Below are 22,052 nucleotides of genomic sequence, written 5' to 3'. Positions count from 1 at the left end.
CATATCGGATAATAATTGCGACCTCTAGGGGTCAAGAAGTCAAGATCCCAGATCGGTTTATATGGCAGCTATATCAGGTTATGAACCGATTTGAACCTTATTTGACACAGTTGTTGAAAGTAAAAATAAAATACGTCATGCAAAATTTCAGCCAAATCGGATAGGAATTGCGCCCCCTAGAAGCTCAAGAAATCAAATCCCCAGATCTGTTTATATGACAGCTATATCAGGTTATGAACCGATTTGAACCATACTTGGCACAGTAGTTGGATATCATAACGAAATACTTCGTGCAAAAATTCATTCAAATCGGATAAGAATTGTGCCCTCTAGAGGGTCAAGAAGTCAAGACCCAAGATCGGTTTATATGGTAGATATACCAGGTTATGGACCGATTTGAACCATACTTGGCACAGTTGTTGGGTATCATAACAAAACACGTCGTGCGAAATTCCATTCCAATCGGATAAGAATTGCGCACTCTAGAGGCTCAAGAAGTCAAGACCCAAGATCGGTTTATATGGTAGCTATATCAGGTTATGAACCGATTTGAACCATACTTGGCACTGTTGTTGGATATCGTAACAAAACACGTCGTGCAAAATTTCATTCTGATCGGATAAGAATTGCGCACTCTAGAGGCTCAAGAAGTCAAGACCCAAGATCGGTTTATATGGCAGCTATATCAGGTTATGGACCGACTTGAACCATACTTGGCACAGTTGTTGGATATCATAACAAAACACGTCGTGCAAAATTTCATTCTGATCGGATAAGAATTGCGCACGCTAGAGCTCAAGAAGTCAAGACCCAAGATCGGTTTATATGGCAGCTATATCAGGTTATGGACCGATTTGAACCATACTTGGCACAGTTGTTGGATATCATAGCAAAACACGTCATGCAAAATTTCATTCCAATCGGATAAGAAGTGCGCACTCTACAGGCTCAAGAAGTCAAGGTCCAAGATCGGTTTATATGGCAGCTATATCAAAACATGGACCGATATGGTCCATTTACAATACCAACCGACCTACACTAATAAGAAGTATTTGTGCAAAATTTCAAGCGGCTAGCTTTACTCCTTCGGAAGTTAGCGTGCTTTCGACAGACAGACGGACAGACGGACGGACATGGCTAGATCGACATAAAATGTCACGACGATCAAGAATATATATACTTTATGGGGTCTCAGACGAATATTTCGAGTAGTTACAAACAGAATGACGAAATTAGTATACCCCCCATCTTAATGTGGAGGGTATAAAAATTAAACACATATGTAAATGTGAGTCTCCGCGGATGTTTATAATCACCACTGAATGTATAATTTCCATAACTTTTTTCTCTAAATTTAAATACAATAGCCCATGCCAGTTATGTGCACATAAGTACAGCAATAACAAAATATTCAAGTAATCAAACAAACAGGTAAGAAGCAACCATAAAAAGTAACATAAATTTTTTTCAGCAGACTTGTGTACCCAAAACAGCAGATTTTGTTAGTTGAAATAGCAGTAAGAAATGTTTGCTAATACATTAGCCCTATGTTAGCTGAAACAGCAGTAATGTCTGCTTTCCCATTTTCACCGTTTTGATTAAAAAATTTGCTTGAGTGTAGGTGTTACATGGATTAGTAAAGTATCAGAGAGAGTATGGTCATATTAAAACATACATCGATATTATTCCCTATTAGGTAATAACGCGGGTTGCTTTGTGGGGTTTGGGGGTTTGCAGAGATGAGATTTTTCAACGCAACGCTCAAAAACAATGCTTAACGCAGTTGGCATTTAGAGAGTCCAATCGTTTTTCTATTTCGTTGAAACTTTTCCTTTTGGACTCCGTTATACCTATCAACTACCACGCTCAGTACGGTCCAGGTGAGACATCATAACCTCATACTTATGGGCTCGGACATTTATTGAACCCTCTATACCCAGAGAATTTAGTTTGCTGATATAACCAAACACTGTTTGCTGATATTAAATTAAAATTTTAAACTTTTGAATGAATCCATACAAAATTTTAGATCGTCTCAAACAACAATTGAAACATTTGCTATATATTTAAATATCTTGGGTCTTCTTGAGCCTCTAGAAGACGCAATTCTCGTCCGATTTGACTGAAATTTGGCACGTGGTGTTTTGGTATCACTTCCAAAAACTGTGCTAAGTATGGTTCAATTCGGTTCATAATCTGGTATAGCTGTCATATAAACCGATCTTGGATCTTGACTTCTTGAGCCAATAAAGCGCGTAATTCTCATCCGATTTGGCTGAAATTTTGCATGAGGTGTTTTGTTATGACTTCCAATAACTAAATATGGCATAAATCGGTGTAGAACCTCATCCGATTTGGCTGAAATTTTGCATGAGGTGTTTTGTTATGAATTCCAATAACTAAGTATAGCGTAAATCAGTGTAGAACCTGATATAGCTGCCATATAAACCGATCTGGGATCTTGTCTTCTTGAGACTCCAGAGGGCGCAATTCTTATCCGATTTGGAAATTTTGTACAACGGTTTCTCTCGTGACCTTCAACATACGTGTCTAATATGGTCTGAATCGATCAATAGCTAAACCTATCTCCCGATTTTGCTTCTCGAGCCCCTACAAGGCACAATTCTTTTCCGAATGAACTGAAATATTACACAATGACTTTTACAATGTTCAGCATTTATTTATGGCCCGAATCGGACTATAACTTGATATAGCTGCAATAGCATAACAGTTCTTATTCAAAATTCTTTGTTTGCTTAAAAAGAGATACCGCGCATAGAACTCGACAAATACGATCCATGGTGGAGGGTATGTAAGATTCGTCCCGGCCGAACTTAGCACGCTCTTATTTGTTTTTACTAAAAAATTTCTCTGAGTGTAGTAGCTCAAGGTATGGTCATCATAAAATGTTAAATTTTCTTAGAATTTTATGATGGTCAAAAGTATATATGGATGCCACCGTAGCGCAGAGGTTAGCATGTCCGCCTATGACGCTGAACGCCTGGGTTCGAAACCTGGCGCAAACATCCAAAAAAAATTTCAGCTGTGGTTATTCTCTCCTAATTCTGGCGACATTCGTGAGATACTATACCATATAAAAACTTCTCTTCAAAGAGGTGCCGCACTGCGGCACGCTGCTCGGAGTCAGCTATAAAGCAAAGGCCCCTTATCATTGAGTTTAAACTTGAATCGGACAGCACTCGTTGATATGTGAAAAGTTTGCTCCTTTCCTTAATGGAATGTTTAATGCGACAGAAATTCGAGCAAAAAAAGTTAAAAATATTTTTCTGTTTTTTGCAAAAGTTGATATCGAAGTTGTCACGATATGTATCATACATGCGCATTTTTGTTGTTCAGTGGCTTATAATCAAATTTGGTAAGGAACATTTTCATACCCTCCACCATAAGATGGGGTATACTAATTTCGTCATTCTGTTTGTAACTACTCGAAATATTCGTCTGAGACCCCATAAAGTATATATATTCTTAATCGTCGCGACATTTTATGTCGATCTAGCCATGTCCGTCCGTCTGTCCGTCCGTCCGTCTGTCTGTCGAAAGCACGCTAACTTCCGAAGGAGTAAAGCTAGCCGCTTGAAATTTTGCACAAGTACTTCTTATTAGTGTAGGTCGGTTGGTATTGTAAATGGGCCACATCGGTCCATGTTTCGATATAGCTGCCATATAAACCGATCTTGGGTCTTGACTTCTTGAGCCTCTAGAGTGCGCAATTCTTATCCGATTAGAATGAAATTTTGCACGACGTGTTTTGTTTTGATATCCAACAAATGTGCTAAGTATGGTTCATCGGATGATAACCTGATATAGCTGCCATATAAACCGATCTTGGGTCTTGACTTCTTAAGCCTCTAGAGTGCGCAATTCTTATCCGATTGGAATGAAACTTTGCACCACGTGTTTTGTTATGATATCCATTAACTGTGTCAATTATGGTTCAAATCGGTCTATAGCCTGATATAGCTGCCATATAAACCGATCTTGGGTCTTGACTTCTTCAGCCTCTAGAGTGCGCAATTCTTATCCGATTTGGATGCATTTTTGCACGAAGTGTTTCGATATGATATCCAACAACTGTGCCAAGTGTAGTTCTAATCGGTTGATAACCTGATATAGCTGGCATATAAACAGATCTGGGGACTTGGCTTCTTGAGCTTCTAGAGGGCGCAATTCCTATCCGATTTGGTTGAAAATTTTTATGAAGTATTTTATTCTTACTTTCTACAACTGCGTCAAAGAAGGTTCAAATCGGTTCATAGCCTGATATATTGGGTTGCCTAAAAAGTAATTGCGGATTTTTTAAAAGAAAGTAAATGCATTTTTAATAAAACTTAGAATGAATTTTAATCAAATATATAATTGTCGTTTGGTTCCTTGGAAGCAGCTCAAAATATACCACACCCTTCCAATCCCACCAAACAGACAGCATAACCTTTTTTTGGCGGATATCAGCCTTTGAAGTGGTTTGAGCTGGTTCACCATGCTTGGACCATGATCGTTTTCGACTAACGTTGTTGTAAACAATCAATTTTTCATCTCCAGTTATGATTCGTTTTAAAAACGGATCGAATTTATTGCGTTTAAGGTGCATATCACAAGCGTTGATTCGGTTTGTTAAATGAATTTCTTTCAATACATGTGGTACCCATATCAAAATTGATGCCAAACAAACAAATGTAAACAAAATTTCGCGCACTTTTTTTCTAAAGCAAGCTAAAAGTAACAGCTGATAACTGACAGAAGAAAGAATGCAATTACAGAGTCACAAGCCGTTGAAAAAATTTGTCAACGCCGACTATATAACAACCCAATAGCTGCCATATAAACCGATCTGGGATCTTGACTTCTTGAGCCTCTAGAGGTCGCAATTATTATCCGATTTGCCTGAAATTTTGTACTACGGATCCTCTCATGACCCACAACATACGTGTTTATTATGAACTGAATCGGTCTATAGCCCGATACAGCTCCCATATAAATCGATCCCTCTATTTTACTTCTCGAGCCCCCAAAGGGCACAATTCTTATTCGAATTGGCTGACATTTTACACAGATATCCAACGTATAATTTAATTGCGGTGCTAACCGCACCATATCTTTATATCGCTCTAATAGCAGAGCAAATCTTTTCTTAAATCCCTTTTTTTGCCTAAGAAGAGATGCCGGGATAAGAACTCGACAAATGCGATCCATGGTGGAGGGTATATAAGATTCGGCCCGACCGAACTTAGCACGCTTTTACTTGTTTTCTTTGACATCCTCCTGAATTGAAGTTGTTTGCCGAATCTGTCACCAACTCAGAAAAGTAATAACTTTACCTTAAACTTTAAAGTACAATAAATGTAAATTTGACCATGAACATTCCATTAAGGAACAGGGACAAACATCTTACATTTCAATGAGTGCTGTTCGATTCAAGTTTAAACTCAATGATTAGGGACCTACTTTTTGTAGCAGAGTTCGAACGACGTGTATTTAAAATTTTTACTGATTTCTGGCTTTTAAGTTATGTTTTTGGGTTTGGTGTATTCAGAGACCTATAGTAGAATTTCATAACGAACATTTTTGTAGAATAATGTGATCATTATGATCAAATTCATTTGAAATGAGTTTTTAACGCTTTTTTATCTATAGTAGCCGTTGAGTAGAGCGGACTTGTTTTCATTTCGCTCTTCAAAGAAAAATATCCGTATCTCGGAATAGGTACTACCTATTACAAAAAAAATTAAAGCCTTTTTGGAGTGTAGGCTAGAAATGGACCCCAAAGACCCGCCATGTTGTCCTCCCCTCCTATGGGTGTGGGTGCCTTGGCACCTGTTGTCGAGAGTAAGAGAAAGAGACGGATAAACCAGAGGGATGCATAGTTCGTTCCCATCCTTTTAGTAAAGGTGGTGTTTCCGACTCAGAATCAGACAGCGATAGTGTCAATGAAACAGACATTGCAGCCGAATCGTGATGTCAGGGCAACGGGATGACGGCAGAAGTAAGCGATGGCTTTGCTAAGCTCACAAGCACACCGAGAAATTAAAATGGGGCACGACGAAGGAGACAAAGGGGTATGTACCGACAGCGCAATCGGGCGAAAACGTAGGATCCTGGAAGGGATAGAACTGACATTCCAAGCACTTCTACGGAAGCTGGAAAGAGAATCAGATCTCCCGAAGATCATAACACTGCCAAAATGCTAAAGAAGAAAAAATGGGAAAACCAAGCCAGACATCCCGCAATGGAGACTCCAGACAGTGTCCTGCGGAGGTGGACAAGTCGGAACAGGAACGAAGGAACGGCCCCTTTATGAAGGACTGTGACTTCCAAGAGGACGCCACATCCATCAAGGAAAGGGGAAGATGGTCGCTGAGAAAGGTAAGGAGCCGCCCTCTCACGCCGGAGTGGCAAGGAAGCACAACAGGTATGAGATGGCTTATGCAATCATCGATATCTGCTGTGCATCCAGTAGGATTCCACCAGATCGTCGGTCCCAGGTGAGGCATTTGGTAAACGAACAGTTTATAAAACATGTATTAAACTCTAAAAGGGGTCCACCCATACGAATTTTGTATTGGAATGTATTGATACCGCCAAAAAGCTCGTTGGAAGTATCTACACTCCCTTGGACGCAAAGCTCGACTTTGTGAGAAAGACCACAAAGACCCAACACAGCTTAACGAACTGGCACCCGACGACGAAACCATCAACGACTCTAATGCTGATACATCAGGCAGTGCAGTGACAGAGAGCTTAATGCCGCCTAACTCACTGGGAGCAGACGATGAGACCATGACCTACTCCTAAGAAGCCCATTTACTTAAGATTGAGAAGACTAAGATAGGCAAAGATCCTAATATTGGAACATCATGCAGTGCAGGGACGGTAGAATCAATGCAGCCTAACGAACCCCGATGATAGAACCATTCTTGACGAATGACGAGAAACTCAATGCAGCCTAAAGAAAAGGGAGTAGACGATTAGAACATCACATGGGGTACTAATAGGGTGCGATACGCACTCTCATCACATTTCGTGGGGTAGTACTGGGCTTAGCCTTTGCAGAATTCTTGAACACTAACGTCCTAATAACACTTAATGTTGGTAACACCGCTACCTTTGTTAAAAAGATTTTGGGAGGAGGTTTTAGATGTGTCAATATGTTCGGAAAATCTAGACGATGAGGTTCGGGATTGGAAGGTCTCCATGGAGCATTCCCTCTCAGACCATCCCTGCATTAGGTTTAGAATAGCATGACCAGCGCCGAACCCGATAAGCTTCCGCAACAAGTTGAAACCCAACTGGCCAAAATTTGGAAGACTACTCAGAAGTAGACTTGGGCAAGATCATTTAGATTGTCCAAGCATAGAAGACATTGACGACAATGGGATCTTTTGAAGATAGTTGTCCTCTTCAGGAAAGGAAATCAGCCCAAGAAAAACCCTAGATGACCGGGGAAAATCGCAACACTGGGAAAGAGGTCCGCAGACTTTATAACAGAGCTCGTAGTAAAAATGCAGAAGTTTACTGGGATGTGTATTACACACGGCTCAGCATTCCTGTGTCAAGCGAAAGTCGGTGGAGACTGCACTGCATAAGGTTGTGCATAGAAGAATTCTTCGATGCCATGTAAAGTCGTTTGGGTGCCAGGTCACAGTGGAGTAAGGGGGAATGAAAGAGCAGCCGATTTGACAGTGAAGGCCAGAGGAATGCCGTCAATAAACTTGCTTAACCCGAAACCTTTCAGGACAACGCAGTCCGAGTTAAGGCATGTGCGAAGAACGGAACAGCGAAACGGTCGGAAGAACGACCGATCTATAGCTTATTACTGAAAGGAAGTAAGAAGGAGGTTAGTATGACTTTCGGTATCATGACTTATCATGTGTAGGGCATGCAGGGAAGATGATGAGACGTTGGAAAAAAAGATTTTCTGTTACGAGGTTACGTTTTTAGTATTAAGAGAGCACAAAAAACCGATTACTGCCTTAGGTGTAAGTCCATAGTAGCATGGGGCGAATTAATATACTCACCCTCTTTTCATCCTAACCTAAAATCTGTGGTGAATTTTGGGCCATCAGTTGTTTCTGTCCGTCCGTACGTCCGTCCGTCTGTCTATCGAAAGCATGCTTACTTTCGAAGGAGTAAAGCTAGCCGCTTGAAATTTTCCACAAATACTTTTTATTAGTGTAGGTCGGTTGGGATTGTAATTGGGCCAAATCAGTCCATGTTTTGATATGGCTGCCATATAAACCGAACTTGGGTCTTGTCTTTTTGAACCTCTAGAGTGCGCAATTCTCGTCCGATTTGACTGAAATTTTGCACGTGGTGTTTTGGTATCACTTCCAACAACTGCGCTAAGTATGGTTTAAATCAGTCCATCTTTAGATGTAGCTGCCATATATACCGATCTTGGGTCTTGACTTTTTGGGCGTCTAGAGGGCACAATTCTCGTCCGATTTGACTGAAATTTTGCACGAAGTGTTTAATTATAATTTCAACTACTGTGCTAAGTATGGTTCAAATCGGTTCATAATCTGTCATATAAACCGATCTTGGATCTTGACTTCTTGAGCCAATAGAGCGTGCAATTCTCATCCGATTTGGCTGAAATTTCGCATGAGGTGTTTTGTTATGACTTCCAATAACTGTGCTAAGTATGGCGCAAATCGGTACATAACCTGATATAGCTGCCATATAAACCGATCTGGGATCTTTACTTCTTGTGCCTCTAGAGAACGCAATTCTCATCCGATTTGGCAGAAATTTTGTACAACGGTTTCTCTCCTTCAACATACTTGTCTAATATGGTCTGAATCGATCAAAAGCTTGATACCTCCCATATAAACTATCTATCTCCTGATTTTGCTTCTTGAGCACCTATAAGGCGCAATTCTTATCCGAATGAACTGAAATATTACACAATGACTTCTACAATAATCAGCATTAATTTATGATCCGAATCGGACTATAACTTAATATAGCTCCAATAGCGTAACAGTTTTTATTCAATATTCATTGTTTGCCTAAAAAGAGATACAGCGCATATAACTCGACAAATGCGATCCATGGTGGAGGGTATATAATATTCGGCCCGGCCCAACTTAGCACGTTCTTAGTTGTAATTTATTTATATATATAATTATCGGCATAGCAGGCAGCCAGTATTATTTTTTATAAACCAAATTTACATGTTAGGTTAGGTATGACTGGCGGTCTCCTACAGACTTACTTAGACAATTTTTGGTTCATTGTGATACCACAGTAGCGACAGACCAAGGCTTATGGCGGGAATCGAACCCAAGACCCCTGCACTGGTAAACCAAGCACGCTATCAACTCGGCTACCGGTGCGCCCGAATTTGCAAGTTAAAGTTTCGTTAATAATTTTACCGGTATTTACAAAACTTAATGTAGATTTCAAATAGGTTTATGTGACAGTCATCCTTTACAGGACTGTCCAATAAACCTATTTTAAGGCTTCAAAATTTTATTAATACGGCCCTTATAAAAATGATTTTTACTGCCAGAAAAAAATCAACAAGTTCGCTTGCCTCTATTGGCGCCTCCTCAGCAATCTTTTCATTATTTAAACATATCTATACAGATTTGTTTGCTTCTCTTCCAAAGTCTGCTTTCAAGCCCCCTTTAATTTTCTTTTCCACCGAGTACTCTTTTAAATTCGGCACACAATTCTTCTTTAAAACCATCCCAATTACGCATGAATTAATTTGCACTGCCTGCCATCATACAACGTGCGTATAAAAACTTTTCTGCCTCGTCATATCCAACAGCATTCGCAATTAAAGCTGGCAAACTATCAATAATCGCTTCATTCGATATTTTCGATAGTTTTAATAATAAATATCCATAGTATCGATACTATCTTTAATTTCCCATCTCCTATATTTCAAGCGAAAATGAAAACTAAAAATCAGAAGTTCGATTTATATAGAAGTAAAATCAATACACAGACCAAAACAACCTAAGATTAATAAAGTCAGTTGGAAGTCGTGAGGGAAATCAATGTACGAAATTTTCAACGTCAGCAAAACCGGCTGTGGACTTACGTTTGGCCTCACACTGTTTCTCAAGATATTTAATTTTTTTTTTTTTGTAATTTCAAAATGCGTAGTTTTGCTGTAGCTGGCGCTCCAATGTCTGTACATCAGCATTAGTCGGCTTCGCTGCTGCCTCCGCCATTTTGTGAAAATGCTGTTGCTTAATACTTGTCATATTGGTAGATGTTGATGGTGGCTCCGCTGTTTTTTCAACCTGCTGTGGCTCGCTGTTCGCATCGACCACGTTCTTAAGCAACGCCCTGAGTTGTGAAATAGTAACCGTTTCTGGGAAATCAATTCCCAATTCCTGGAGTTGCTCCGCTAGTTGCTCTCTTTCTATTTTATGGTTACACCTCTCCTTTCCTTTTGCATATGAACACTTAAAGGCTCTATTACACGGCATGTAGTTGTCTTATGACATGTCAAATTTAGCACATGTTGAGATTTACATGTCGTGTGGTGCAAACGAAACTAACATTTGAAAATCACTTTTCAAAATAGCACAAGTAATTTTTTTTTCGATTAGAGAGTGCTCTATTTCTTCTGACAAAAACATAAACAAATCAACGGTTTTTGTTGTCAGTCGACTGAAAGCAAACCCAAATTAAATTGTTTTCCCAAATGTATAATTTAACTAGCTTTCTCACAACTTTAGCTATTGTTACGCTTACAAAATCAGATTTTGCTCAAATTTTTAGGTTATGTCATACGAAAATAACATACGGATGTGATAGCAAAAATGATTGATCGTATGTAAATTGACAATTTTGATAAACATTTTCAAATACATGTAAGTACAAAAAGTGACCAGTCATAAGACATCTACATGCCGTGTAATAGCGCCTTAAGTGTTCACACACATCAGGTGAGCGTGGTCGTCACACAACCAACAATTTGTGCGCTAAAGAACATTCGTGACATCGCAATTATCGTATACGCAAGTCATATTCACCATGAAAACTTAATTCATTAATAAAATAAAATAGCCTAAAACTATGCATGAAAAAGTATATATATCAGATTGTTGATCAATGATCATATCTAATATCGAAGTCGCCTAAAGACAGGCTTCAAAAACTTATTCCATTCGTAATATTACGAATGGAAATGTATTGCAATTACGAATGGAAATTTATGTTTTGACAAGTCGATGCAACATGATATGATAATAAAGTACATATTTGCTGTAATTAATCGTTTTTATTTGCAAATAATTTTATTTCATGTTGCATGGAGCTATTAAAACCTACATTTTCATTCGTAGTTGCAAGATAATGTCAACCTGTTACACAAAGAATATTTCATTTGAGCTGCGTACCTGCAAGCCAAATTTTCGGTAACGGATTCTGATATGTCAATGCATTTCTTAATGTGACGAAATTTTCGCCAGAGGTGCATACAGCGCTTAAAGTGTATTACAATTATGCTGGTTCGACTGTACTTAAAGTGTTGCCAACTGAATACCTTACGTATATTCAAATATGATCCGATATTTTTCAAATTCACCACAAATCTTCCATTCTTCCATCTTCCTGCTTGTTGTGTTCTGAATTTCAATGAAATCAAAGTAAAATCAAGGAGCTATTGTAATATCAAGAAATATGGAAAGCCATATACAAATATATCAGAAATATTAAAAATTCTGAACCAATCAGCTAAAAACTCGAAAGTTTTCTTTTTCTACACCTATTTGTAATATATGCCGAATTTCACGAAAATCGGCCTGCCCGTAAATTTAAACGACACTTTGGAACCGAATTTCCCACTGTGCGACGCAATTGAAGGCCATCGTGGCCCAGAAGTCAGCATGTCCGCCTACAACGCCGAAAGCCTGGGTTCAAACCCCGGCGTGAATATCAAAAAGGAGGCCCATTGCCATTGAGCTTAAACTTTAATCGGGCTGTACTCATTGATATGAGAGAAGTATTCCCTGTCCCTTAATGGAATGTTCATTTGAAATTTAGTATTTAGTTAGCGACGCAATCCGAGTTAAAGGGGCATACATCCCTTGCAGGCGAACTTTTCGTTACTATAATAAATGCATTGACATATCCCAAGCCAAATTTTCGTTAACGATACCGTTAAAGGAAATTTTTACTTGCATCTACGAACAAGGCCACCGTGGCGCAGAGGTTAGCATGTCCGCCTATGAAGCCCAACGCCCGGTTTCAAATCCCGCCGGGAACATCAAAAAATTTCAACGGTGGTTATCCCTTTACTAATGCTGGCTACATTTGTGAGGTATTCTTCCATGTTAAAACTTCTCTACCAAGTGGTGTCGCTATGCGGCACGCCGTTCGGACTCGGCATAAAAAAGAGGCCTCTTATTATTGAGCTTAAACTTTAATCGGACTGCACTCATTGATATGAGAGCAGTATCCCCTGTTCCTTAGTAGAATGTTCATGGAACATTTATATTTTGAAAGCATCATTCCATAAGAAATAATATTATTTGCAAATAAAAAATGTTAATATCAGTACATATGTACTTTATTAGCCAAAAATTATTAAAAATCAGCCAAAATAGTAAATTGATGTTTGTTGACATCTTTTGATTTTGCAATAAATTTCAATGTCAAGTGAGTGTTAACACAAATGTGATTTTTCTAAGATCTTTAAACGATGTTTTATTTGATCTGATATTCCACACATAAAGCTGAGTATGCACCTCTAGCGAAATTATCGGTTGCAGCCAAGACTTATGTCTACACTGGAAAATATTTGTGTAGACTACAAGATGGCGACAAACAACAAATAATAATAACTTCAAATAGCACTTAAATAATATAACAGAAACACATGTTTAACAATGTAGAAATAAAGCAACGAGTTAGAGAGGCAACCACAACAGAAACTCAGACTAAAATTCTTACTGACATGCAAAACTTAAAAACCGAATCACACAAAAAAACGACACTAGGGCAATACTTTAGCTATAGCAAAAAACAAAGTCAATTTACATCAATAGAAAACAAATTACACATAAAAATTCCCAAATAGAAATAAAGCAACGAGTTAGAGAGGCAACCACAACAGAAACTCAGACTAAAATTCTTACTGACTTGCAAAACTTAAAAACCGAATCACACAAAAAAACGACACTAGGGCAATACTTTAGCTATAGCAAAAAACAAAGTCAATTTACATCAATAGAAAACAAATTACACATAAAAATTCCCAAATTTGAAATTACACAAACAAACATAAGCATCAAGGCGACAAATTGAAAGTACAACGCATAGATCTAAGCTTAATTTCACTTGACGTTCAAACAAAAAGAAAACAACAGGATAGAGGCAATAGAAAAAAACTTAACAGAAGCACAAGAAAGTAAAATTGACACACTGAAAGAAATTATGTTTAACAAATTCTGATTCAAATTCAACGAGCACTGGTTTGACACAGGACAGATTGAGAATTTTCTTTCGAATGCAAATGACTGCTATCCCCAAAAAATGTCTGTTATCCCTAAATTCGCCGAATTTCTCGCCATTACATGCATTAGCAGATTTTGAACAATCCATAATCGATTTGCAAGAAAACAAGAAAGAGATGTATAGGACAAAAATAACTAATAGAATAAACAATTTCATATTTATGGGATGCCTATGGGAAATCCCCTTTCACCTACAATCGCAGACTTAGTGTTAGATAACCTACTTGACGACACCATAGCGGAGCTACAACATAAGGACATAAATATCAGATACATAGCCAAATATGTAGATGATATTTTAGCAATTACCAACAAAGACGATGCGGAAAAGATGTTGCATACTTTGAATAAATATCACATTAAAACATGAGAAGGATTAGAAAATACCTTATTTAGACGTCAAACTCAAACGATGTATACAATAATTTTTGACTGGTACAGTCAAGATACGTCATCTGGTAGAATAATCTATTATCACTCAACACAACCAAAAGCACAGGTTTAATATCGCCAAAACCCTGATAAACAGAATTCTTAACATTAGTGACAAACAATTTCACGACAAGAACATTGAAACAATAACTCCCTGTTTGACGAAATTAAAAGAGATGACAATAACCTAAGTAAATCCAACACAGCTATCAAAGAATTTTAACGGTGTAACTTACATGCCCGGCCTATTTACCAATCAACAACTACCCAAGCTTTGCATACCAAACCAAACGCAACACACAACACAATATTTATAAATAGAAAAACAACAACATAGCAACGTAGTCTACCAGATCAAATGTTAAGGGTAAGAACAACGATGACTGAGACAAAATATACATTGGAACAACAAAAAGAGCACTTAGCATAAGGATGGGATAACATAAGACAGACATTGAAAAACAAAAAGAAACAACAGCACTAGTACAACTCTCTCTGAGTACAGATCACTCACCAGGCTTTGACAACGTAACAATATTGGACAAAGAGGTAAAAGAAAACATAGAGATTGAGATAGAAACCTTTAGAATACAGCAAAACATTGGACGAACGATGAACCAAAAAGAAGACACAGACAACGTAAGCGCCATTTACAGAATTGCGATATTGTAAAACAACTGTGATTGTCGTGTTTCTTGCATTAATGTCTATATTCGTTTTTAGCGATATTATTCGCCGATTACTTTTTTAGTTAATAGATTTTAAATCAAAACAACTTGCTGATTTCATTCAGTAGGACATTTCCTCATTACTTTTGGTAAAATTTTAATAAAATTGTTAGTTTATCATTGTTATTTGTGTAGTATTTCAAAGAGTATTAGCGATAAAATTGGTAGAAACGGTAGAAAACGAACATAGTACCAGCTATTAGAGTAAAACCAATGTAACGCGTCTTAAAGATAATATTGCAAAAAAATGGGATTAAAAGCTATAATTCTTAATGTTTATTTTTTACGTTTTTTACCGATGATTAATCATTTTTGGCTAATAAAGTACATATGTACTGAAATTAACCGTTTCTATTTGCAAATAACTTTATTTCATGTTGCATGGAATTATCAAAACATACACTTCCATTCGTAATTGCAAGAAAAATTATCCCTTTCCTAATATGTCACCATGTTACGCAAAGAAATTTTCAGTAACAGTATCGGTAACCAAAACTTCAGGGATATACAAATGCATTTCTTATGGTAACAAAAATTTCGCCAGAGGTGCATACTGCCCTTAATAAAGGAATTACAAATTTTTATCATCAAAACTTATTTTATTATTTTTCAATGTATCCTTCAGCATTATTTATACAATTTTGCATGCGCTCAACCCAATTGTCGAAACACTTATTCCGCTCCGATTGATACACCTCCAAAACATGATTATTGAACTCTACAACAGCATTTTCTGGCGGCGAAAATCACTGACCACAAATTTGTATCTTTATGTGCGGGGCGCTGGGCTATGAGAAACAAAGGAATAGTAAAAACGCTGTGGATTTGTGGTTAGTCGGAGACTCAAACACCTTGTCTTCAGCTTAACTCCGGTGGATGAGAGGCTAGCCATAATCCCCATAAAAGCCAAATTCTTCAACATCAGTCTTATTTGTGCCCATGCCCTGGCGGAAGACAAGAACGAGCAGACCAAAGATATTTTCTACGAGCGCCTAGAGAGAGAATATGACCGCTGCCCCGCCCATGATATTAAAATCGTTCTGGGATATTTTACTACTTGGGTACTTGGGTACCGGAAGCCTCCTCCAAGAAACCCATTGTACGGCCAAGAGTGTCGAGATGCTACTGAAACCAAGAATGCGGTATATAGAGCAACCCTGCAATCAGTAGCAACGCGCCAGATGAACGAGAGGTATCGGGTAAAAAGGAGAGAGGAGAAATGGAAAGATGTGAGTGTGAGTGAATTGAAATGTACAGGAGTCAGAATGAAGTCTGGAAATTCTACCAAAGAATTAAACATCAAACCGATGGTTTTGGTGCAGGCACATCCTCTTGCAGAGACAAAGAGGGAAATCTGGTAACTGACACAGATAGCATGCTGAGGTTATGGAAAGAACATTTTACACAAATGATAGTGTTCGACGATGGCGCCGAAGTGGATACCGCAGAACCAATTAATGATGATGGTTACCTCCTATTCAGAATAAGGTCCAAGTAACAGTGATCCGACAAAAGAACAACAAGGCAGCAGGAGCCGACGGGTTACCCGCTGAATAATTATAGGCAGTATGACAATTTCTGATACGCGTTCCTCAGTAAGATATGAAAGAATCTCTCCGAACCATTTAATACCAAACGAGGTTTCAGACAAAGAGACTTGTTGTCAGAGATTTTAGAATGAGCTCAGAAGATCGAGGCGCTTGGAACGCTATTCTACGTTCGGCTAGTGGAACAAATGTTCTGTCGTAGCCAATTAAAAGAAAAGTAAAGTGCGGAAATAAATAGAAGTCATTGGGTGTCAAATCAGGGCTGAACGGCAGATGACCCATCCATTCAACGTTTTGGTCGGTCAAAAAGGCGCTAGTTTGAGCCGAAGTGCGATAGCTCGCTTTGTCGTGGTGAACTTTAATTCATCTTCTCGTTCAGGCAATCAAATTGTCAGGATTCACTAATAGAAGGTTAGGTCACATGCAAAACACAAAGTGAATAGGCCCCATAAACATCATTAAGGATGTCAAATCTGACGATTGAAAATGTCATCATATAGGAGAAAACGTAAACAAAGAATGAATGTAAAAAGAGAACAAGTTGACATCCTCAATGCCAAGTACTGCCAAATATTAAAAAAAAAGTATATCGGCTGATCGCTTGGCTTAACCTTATTCAGTGAATCCTGTCAAATTGTGATTACCTCTCAAAATTGACTTTCTATGCACAGATTCACGATTAGCCACCTGTGACGATCTAATAAATCCATTCAACGTTTTGGTCGGTCAAAAAGGCGCTGGTTTGAGCCGAAGTGCGATAGCTCGCTTTGTCGTGGTGAACTTTAATTCATCTTCTCGTTCATGCAATCAAATTGTGATTACCTCTCAAAATTGACTTTCTATGCACAGATTCACGATTAGCCACCTGTGACGATCTAATAAACGTATTTTGAAGCGCCGCTATCGTGTTTTTTCAACATTTCTTCGCACTAATCGGCATAAAGTGGACTAATAAAGGTGATCTCACAGCTGAAAACAGCCAGGCAGTTTGGCGGTATTAAGATGTCAGTCCTGCAGTCCTGCGTTTACATTCACAGCAAACCACCCAATTTTTTTGCACGTTCTATTTGTCATTTCACCTGCACACGTATACACACGAACACTAGTTTTTTGGCTGTGCTGAGAACAATGTCATTTTTTGGAATGATATCTTGTGACGAAATGGCGATTTGCACCATATGATTTGTGGTTGTTGTACAAATGAGACCACCATGTTATCCGCACGAGCCTTTATATAAGCGATTGCCAAATTGTGCGAAATCCAGTGAGAACAAACCTTTTTTTCGGCAAGGTGTTCATGCAATTTCGAATGTATGCTTGTGGAAGAAATGCCCAAGAATGTCTCTATCTCACGGTATGTCACATGACGATCTTGCCTTATAAGTTCACGCACGGCATCAATGTTCTCTGGTACAACGGTCGATTCGACGACTTTCACTGAGTTCGACGTCAAGCGAGCGACTTAATTCATGAAACCTGTTTTTCACAGTGCTAAATGATGGTGCATTATACAAAGATTAATGTTCATCAGTGCACTCTTGTCGTGAAAGTTGTGAAAAATGGTCGAATGAAAATGTCCATCAGTTAATTCATTTTTTTGTCAAATTAATCCTTCCAAGTCACTGTAAACAACGCAAATGATGGTTATACGTCAAAACGTTCTGAGTACGATTATGCTAGAAAATGTCAAACTTTCCAATAGAAATGTCAGGTTGAATTGAATTGTTGCTTGTATCAAAAATTTATATATCAGTTCTCGTACTACTAAAATACCCATTAACATTCCATTAGGGAAACTTTTATTTAAATTGTTATGATTTATTTAAATCGAATTTATTTCGTTTATTCGAGTTAATTAAAAAATCGATCTCGATAATACATAAGAAAGTTTCAAACCCTTGCGTGAACATCATAAATTTTTTCAGCGGTAGTTAGACCCCTTACTAGGTTAGGTAAGAGCAAGATATATTCATTTACAGGTAGTGGTAGTTGCCTAACAACAAAATATTGAGTTGACTATCTGTCAAAATCAGTGATTAGTGCAACTCTGAGTTTGTTACTAGTTCGCGTCATTTTTTTTATCTTAACTATAATACAATACTATAACAACTAAAACACGTTGACAGATAGTGCATTTCGCGAGAAAAAAGTGTACTCAGATTTTTACGATACACCAGTCCTTTACAGACTCACTTAGATAATTCTAATTCCATTGTGATTCCACAATATCGACAGACCAAGGCCATTTTTCCTATTTTTCAAGGAAACAATTATTTTGGTGAAATATTTTCTATTTGTTAAAGACACAGAAATGCCATCTAAATAGATGCGTCTTTGGATATTTACATTTTCAAAGGAAAGATGCTAAGTTTATAATTAGATTTTTCAAATAATAAGAAGGTGAGAGTCATCAGTAAGTTAAAATTTGAAACAGACAGAGATCAAGGACAATATCTTTAAGTTTGGATCTATTTTTTTAAGTACATTGAAGTGCGCTGCCCAATAAAGAGTAATTTGATTAATATAGTACTTGATAGCTTTGAATATTTGATTTATATAGTACTTCATAGCTTTTGATCATTACAAAATTTGCTCATGCTCTACCTTCGTATTTCTTTTTTCAGAATATAAATCAACAGCAGTATGGAAATCAAGTGTCACAATACACTTTACCGAGGCATCAACACATCTGGTCGAACTACAACAATATGATGTCTGGGGGCAGGTATAACCACCCTATAACAACTATTCATCAACAGTCTCTTCCATCAACTGTGAATCCTTCCCAATTGTCATATTTCACCGAGTCTGTAGTGCCTGCGACTATCAGCCCAATACCTAATTCTACTATGTCGCCGCTTATGCGCACCTTACATCTACAGCAATTGTCGCAAAAACAGTCTCAACAACCAAAGATTTGTATTGAAGGAGGCCAGTCTAGCATTCTTACAATGGATCCGAGCAGTTTGTCGGATGATGAAATAAATGTTCAAACGCCTCTTATGGTAAAAAGAGGAAGTGCAGCATGACTATAGGATTCCGACAGGGTTGGTGACACAGCCCTGTGACAAATCCTATATTAAGACGCATTATAAACATTGCGTTACCTAATCTGAACCACCAAAAATATATAAATCAATCAACGGCAACATTCAAATGTTTTTATAAAGCATTTTTTATGAATAATAATAAAACTCAGGTTTTGCTTTTGTTTACAAATTTAACCTGTGTCAGATTATTTCCATTTTAAAAGACAATGTATATCACCTTAATTTATATTGTATTACTGCAGATTGTATATAGAATATATATTTTTACTACGTTATGTTGACTTATTGTTATTTTTTCAACTTGTATATGGACACAGCCCTTTATATTAGTCGAAAATTCGTTACTATAATTTATTGATAAGACTTTATCATTTCTTTCATAATTTTTAAATAAAATATTTCAATAATAAGACTTCGTACTTTTTGCTTTGTTGTTGTTGTTGTTGTAGCAGTGTGTTGTACACTGAGGCGGCAGCCCTTGCCGATGGATAACTCCATCGGGTCAATCCGGTACGTACAACCGACTGCCATGGGTTTTGCATAGTGAATTCCTGCTTTTTTGAAGACGGGAATTCCCGGGAAAACTGACTTTAAAATTTTATTTTAAGAATTTAAAAAATTTTCTAATAAATACAATATAAGAAGGCAGGCAAATTCTTTAATAATTGTAAAAACAAATCCTAATAAACTCTTTTAATGAGGGTTAACGAATGAAGTCAAACAATATGGTTAAAATGCCAAACCACACTAATTCCGATACGACAAAGTTTTTTAGTTGTATTCAATGATGAAATGTTGCAAGAACATCAACAAGGAATAATCGAAATGACAACGTAAGACGTCGACTTAAGGATTCAGGAATCGGTTTATGATTGGAACATGGAACGTCAGAACTCTCTCAGAATCATCGAGACTTTACCAAGTCCAGAACGAGATGTCAAACTACAACCTAGACATCCTCGGTTAAAATGAATTACAATGTCCGAAATCCGGAATTATGGATCGAAAGGAGACTTCCACTTAATTTTTTTCAGACAATGATATCCACCGAATAAATTGGGTCGGTCTTTACTGTCATAGAAAGGAAAGCGAGCTCTTCTATCATATCACGGCAAGATTAAATTCAAAATTCTTCAAAATATCTATTGTACAATGCTACACGACAACCGAATCCGATGATGACAAAACAAAGAATCAATCCTATTTCCAACTCGACTCAGTGATACGCTATTTATCAAAAGAAGACATTAAACTTGTTATGGGGGATTTCAATCCCAAGGTGGGCAATAACAACAATAATCTACAATCAATCATGGGAATGCCGGGACTTTGCGATACCAGAAATGACATTGGCGACAGATTGGTTGATTTCTGCGCAATATTTGAGACACAAAATTCCCTCATAAAAATATACACAAATATACTTGGGAATGACCAGATGGAAATATCCTTAATCAAATCGATCACGTACTTATCAGCTAACTCTTTCTGTGCTGATGGATGCAAAAACTAAACGAGGAGCTGACATCGATAGTGACTAAATACTTTTAGTGGCCACTCTACGTCTACGCCTAGCCGTCGTGAAAAGGACTCAAACAAAAAGCACAAACTTCAACCTCTTCCACATAAAAAACCCCCGAATACGAGACAGCATTAACCGAGAAGCTACAAAATATCACCAAGACATGGGCCGACATAACGGCGGCATGTACTCAATCATAGTGCTGATAGATCAAGCCGAAAATGCAGCTAAAGGCTGCTACTATATTAATTTTTCGCGATTTTTTGCACCGATTACTTTTTTTGGGTAATAATTTTTAAGTGCATTCCCACATTACTGAGAAAATGAGAGGCAACAATAGGTGTGTTTTATTTACCCATTAAGCGAATTTTCTCTATTAGTTTATAAGGAGAAAAATGCTATCCCCGTTTAGCTAAGCGGCTAACGTTACCGCTGCTAACTATCGTCGTTTATTATTCTGAAGTGGCAAAATTGCTTATGATTTTAATAAAATTGCATTTATGAGCTTTGTTTGTTTTATTGATATTTGATTATTTCGGATGTGGTGTTAGTGTAAGTATAAAGCATTTAGCGGAAAGAGCCTTTTATTTATCCATAAGATAGCGAATCGCTAGACTGGTAAATCAAACACAGCAATTGGAATGCTCCGTTGGAGCAGCTGCAAATGCAGCCGCGGACAATCAGCGTTATCGAGCGGAGAGTCTGGCCGGCACCGGCTCTTGCTTAAATACTGAGTGCGTAAGCTACGCGTTATTACAAGGCGAATTATTGGCGCCTTTAAATAACCAATGAGAATCAAGTTTTCGCGGCGATCGGTGCTTTTAACCGGAACAATTGTGATCAGCTAGTGAGCTTAACGAGATTGTAGTCTCCACATACAAAGATGGCTACAATAACTTGGGCCTGTGAAGAAATTTGCAACTTCGACCACAGCAAATTGTGATGGGTGCTCATCGGGTAGGAGACCACGAATAAGTCATTGCCACCCGGTTTTTCACCGAGACTCTCCACTCGATACCGCTCAATCCTATGGTAGCCGGATGTACGTACCGGATTGACCCGATGGATTCCTACATCGGCGGTGGCAATGTACGATTGATATGATTACTTTCATTCTTTGTTGTCATTTGAATCATTAAAAATATATTTTCACACAAAAATATTGTATTTTAAATTGGTAACACTTCGTGTCTGCTCCCAGGGTATGCATTTTGTAGGGTCACACGAAAAGTTACAAACGGAATGACAAATTTGGTTCAGCCCCTTTGGTAAGGTGG

At 37.9% G+C, this 22,052-nt stretch overlaps 1 protein-coding gene across 2 annotated transcripts in view; it reads left to right on the top strand.

Moving 5' to 3' along the window:
• LOC106088227 (protein turtle) overlaps positions 1 to 19,572 on the top strand; it is a 200,569-nt gene extending 180,997 nt beyond the window's left edge. For both annotated transcript variants that reach the window (XM_059362361.1, XM_059362360.1), the window contains exon 17: positions 18,828 to 19,572. In XM_059362361.1, coding sequence (XP_059218344.1) covers positions 18,828 to 19,232 — 405 coding nt within the window. In that variant the 3' untranslated portion in view covers positions 19,233 to 19,572. The remainder of the gene's footprint in view (positions 1 to 18,827) is intronic.
• The last annotated feature ends 2,480 nt before the right edge of the window (positions 19,573 to 22,052 follow it).

The sequence above is a fragment of the Stomoxys calcitrans genome, chromosome 2 (genome assembly GCF_963082655.1).
Source record: "Stomoxys calcitrans chromosome 2, idStoCalc2.1, whole genome shotgun sequence".
Classification (NCBI taxonomy): domain Eukaryota; kingdom Metazoa; phylum Arthropoda; class Insecta; order Diptera; family Muscidae; genus Stomoxys; species Stomoxys calcitrans.
The sequence above is the reverse complement of the archived record's forward strand: the minus strand, read 5'-3'. Positions and strand labels throughout refer to the sequence as shown.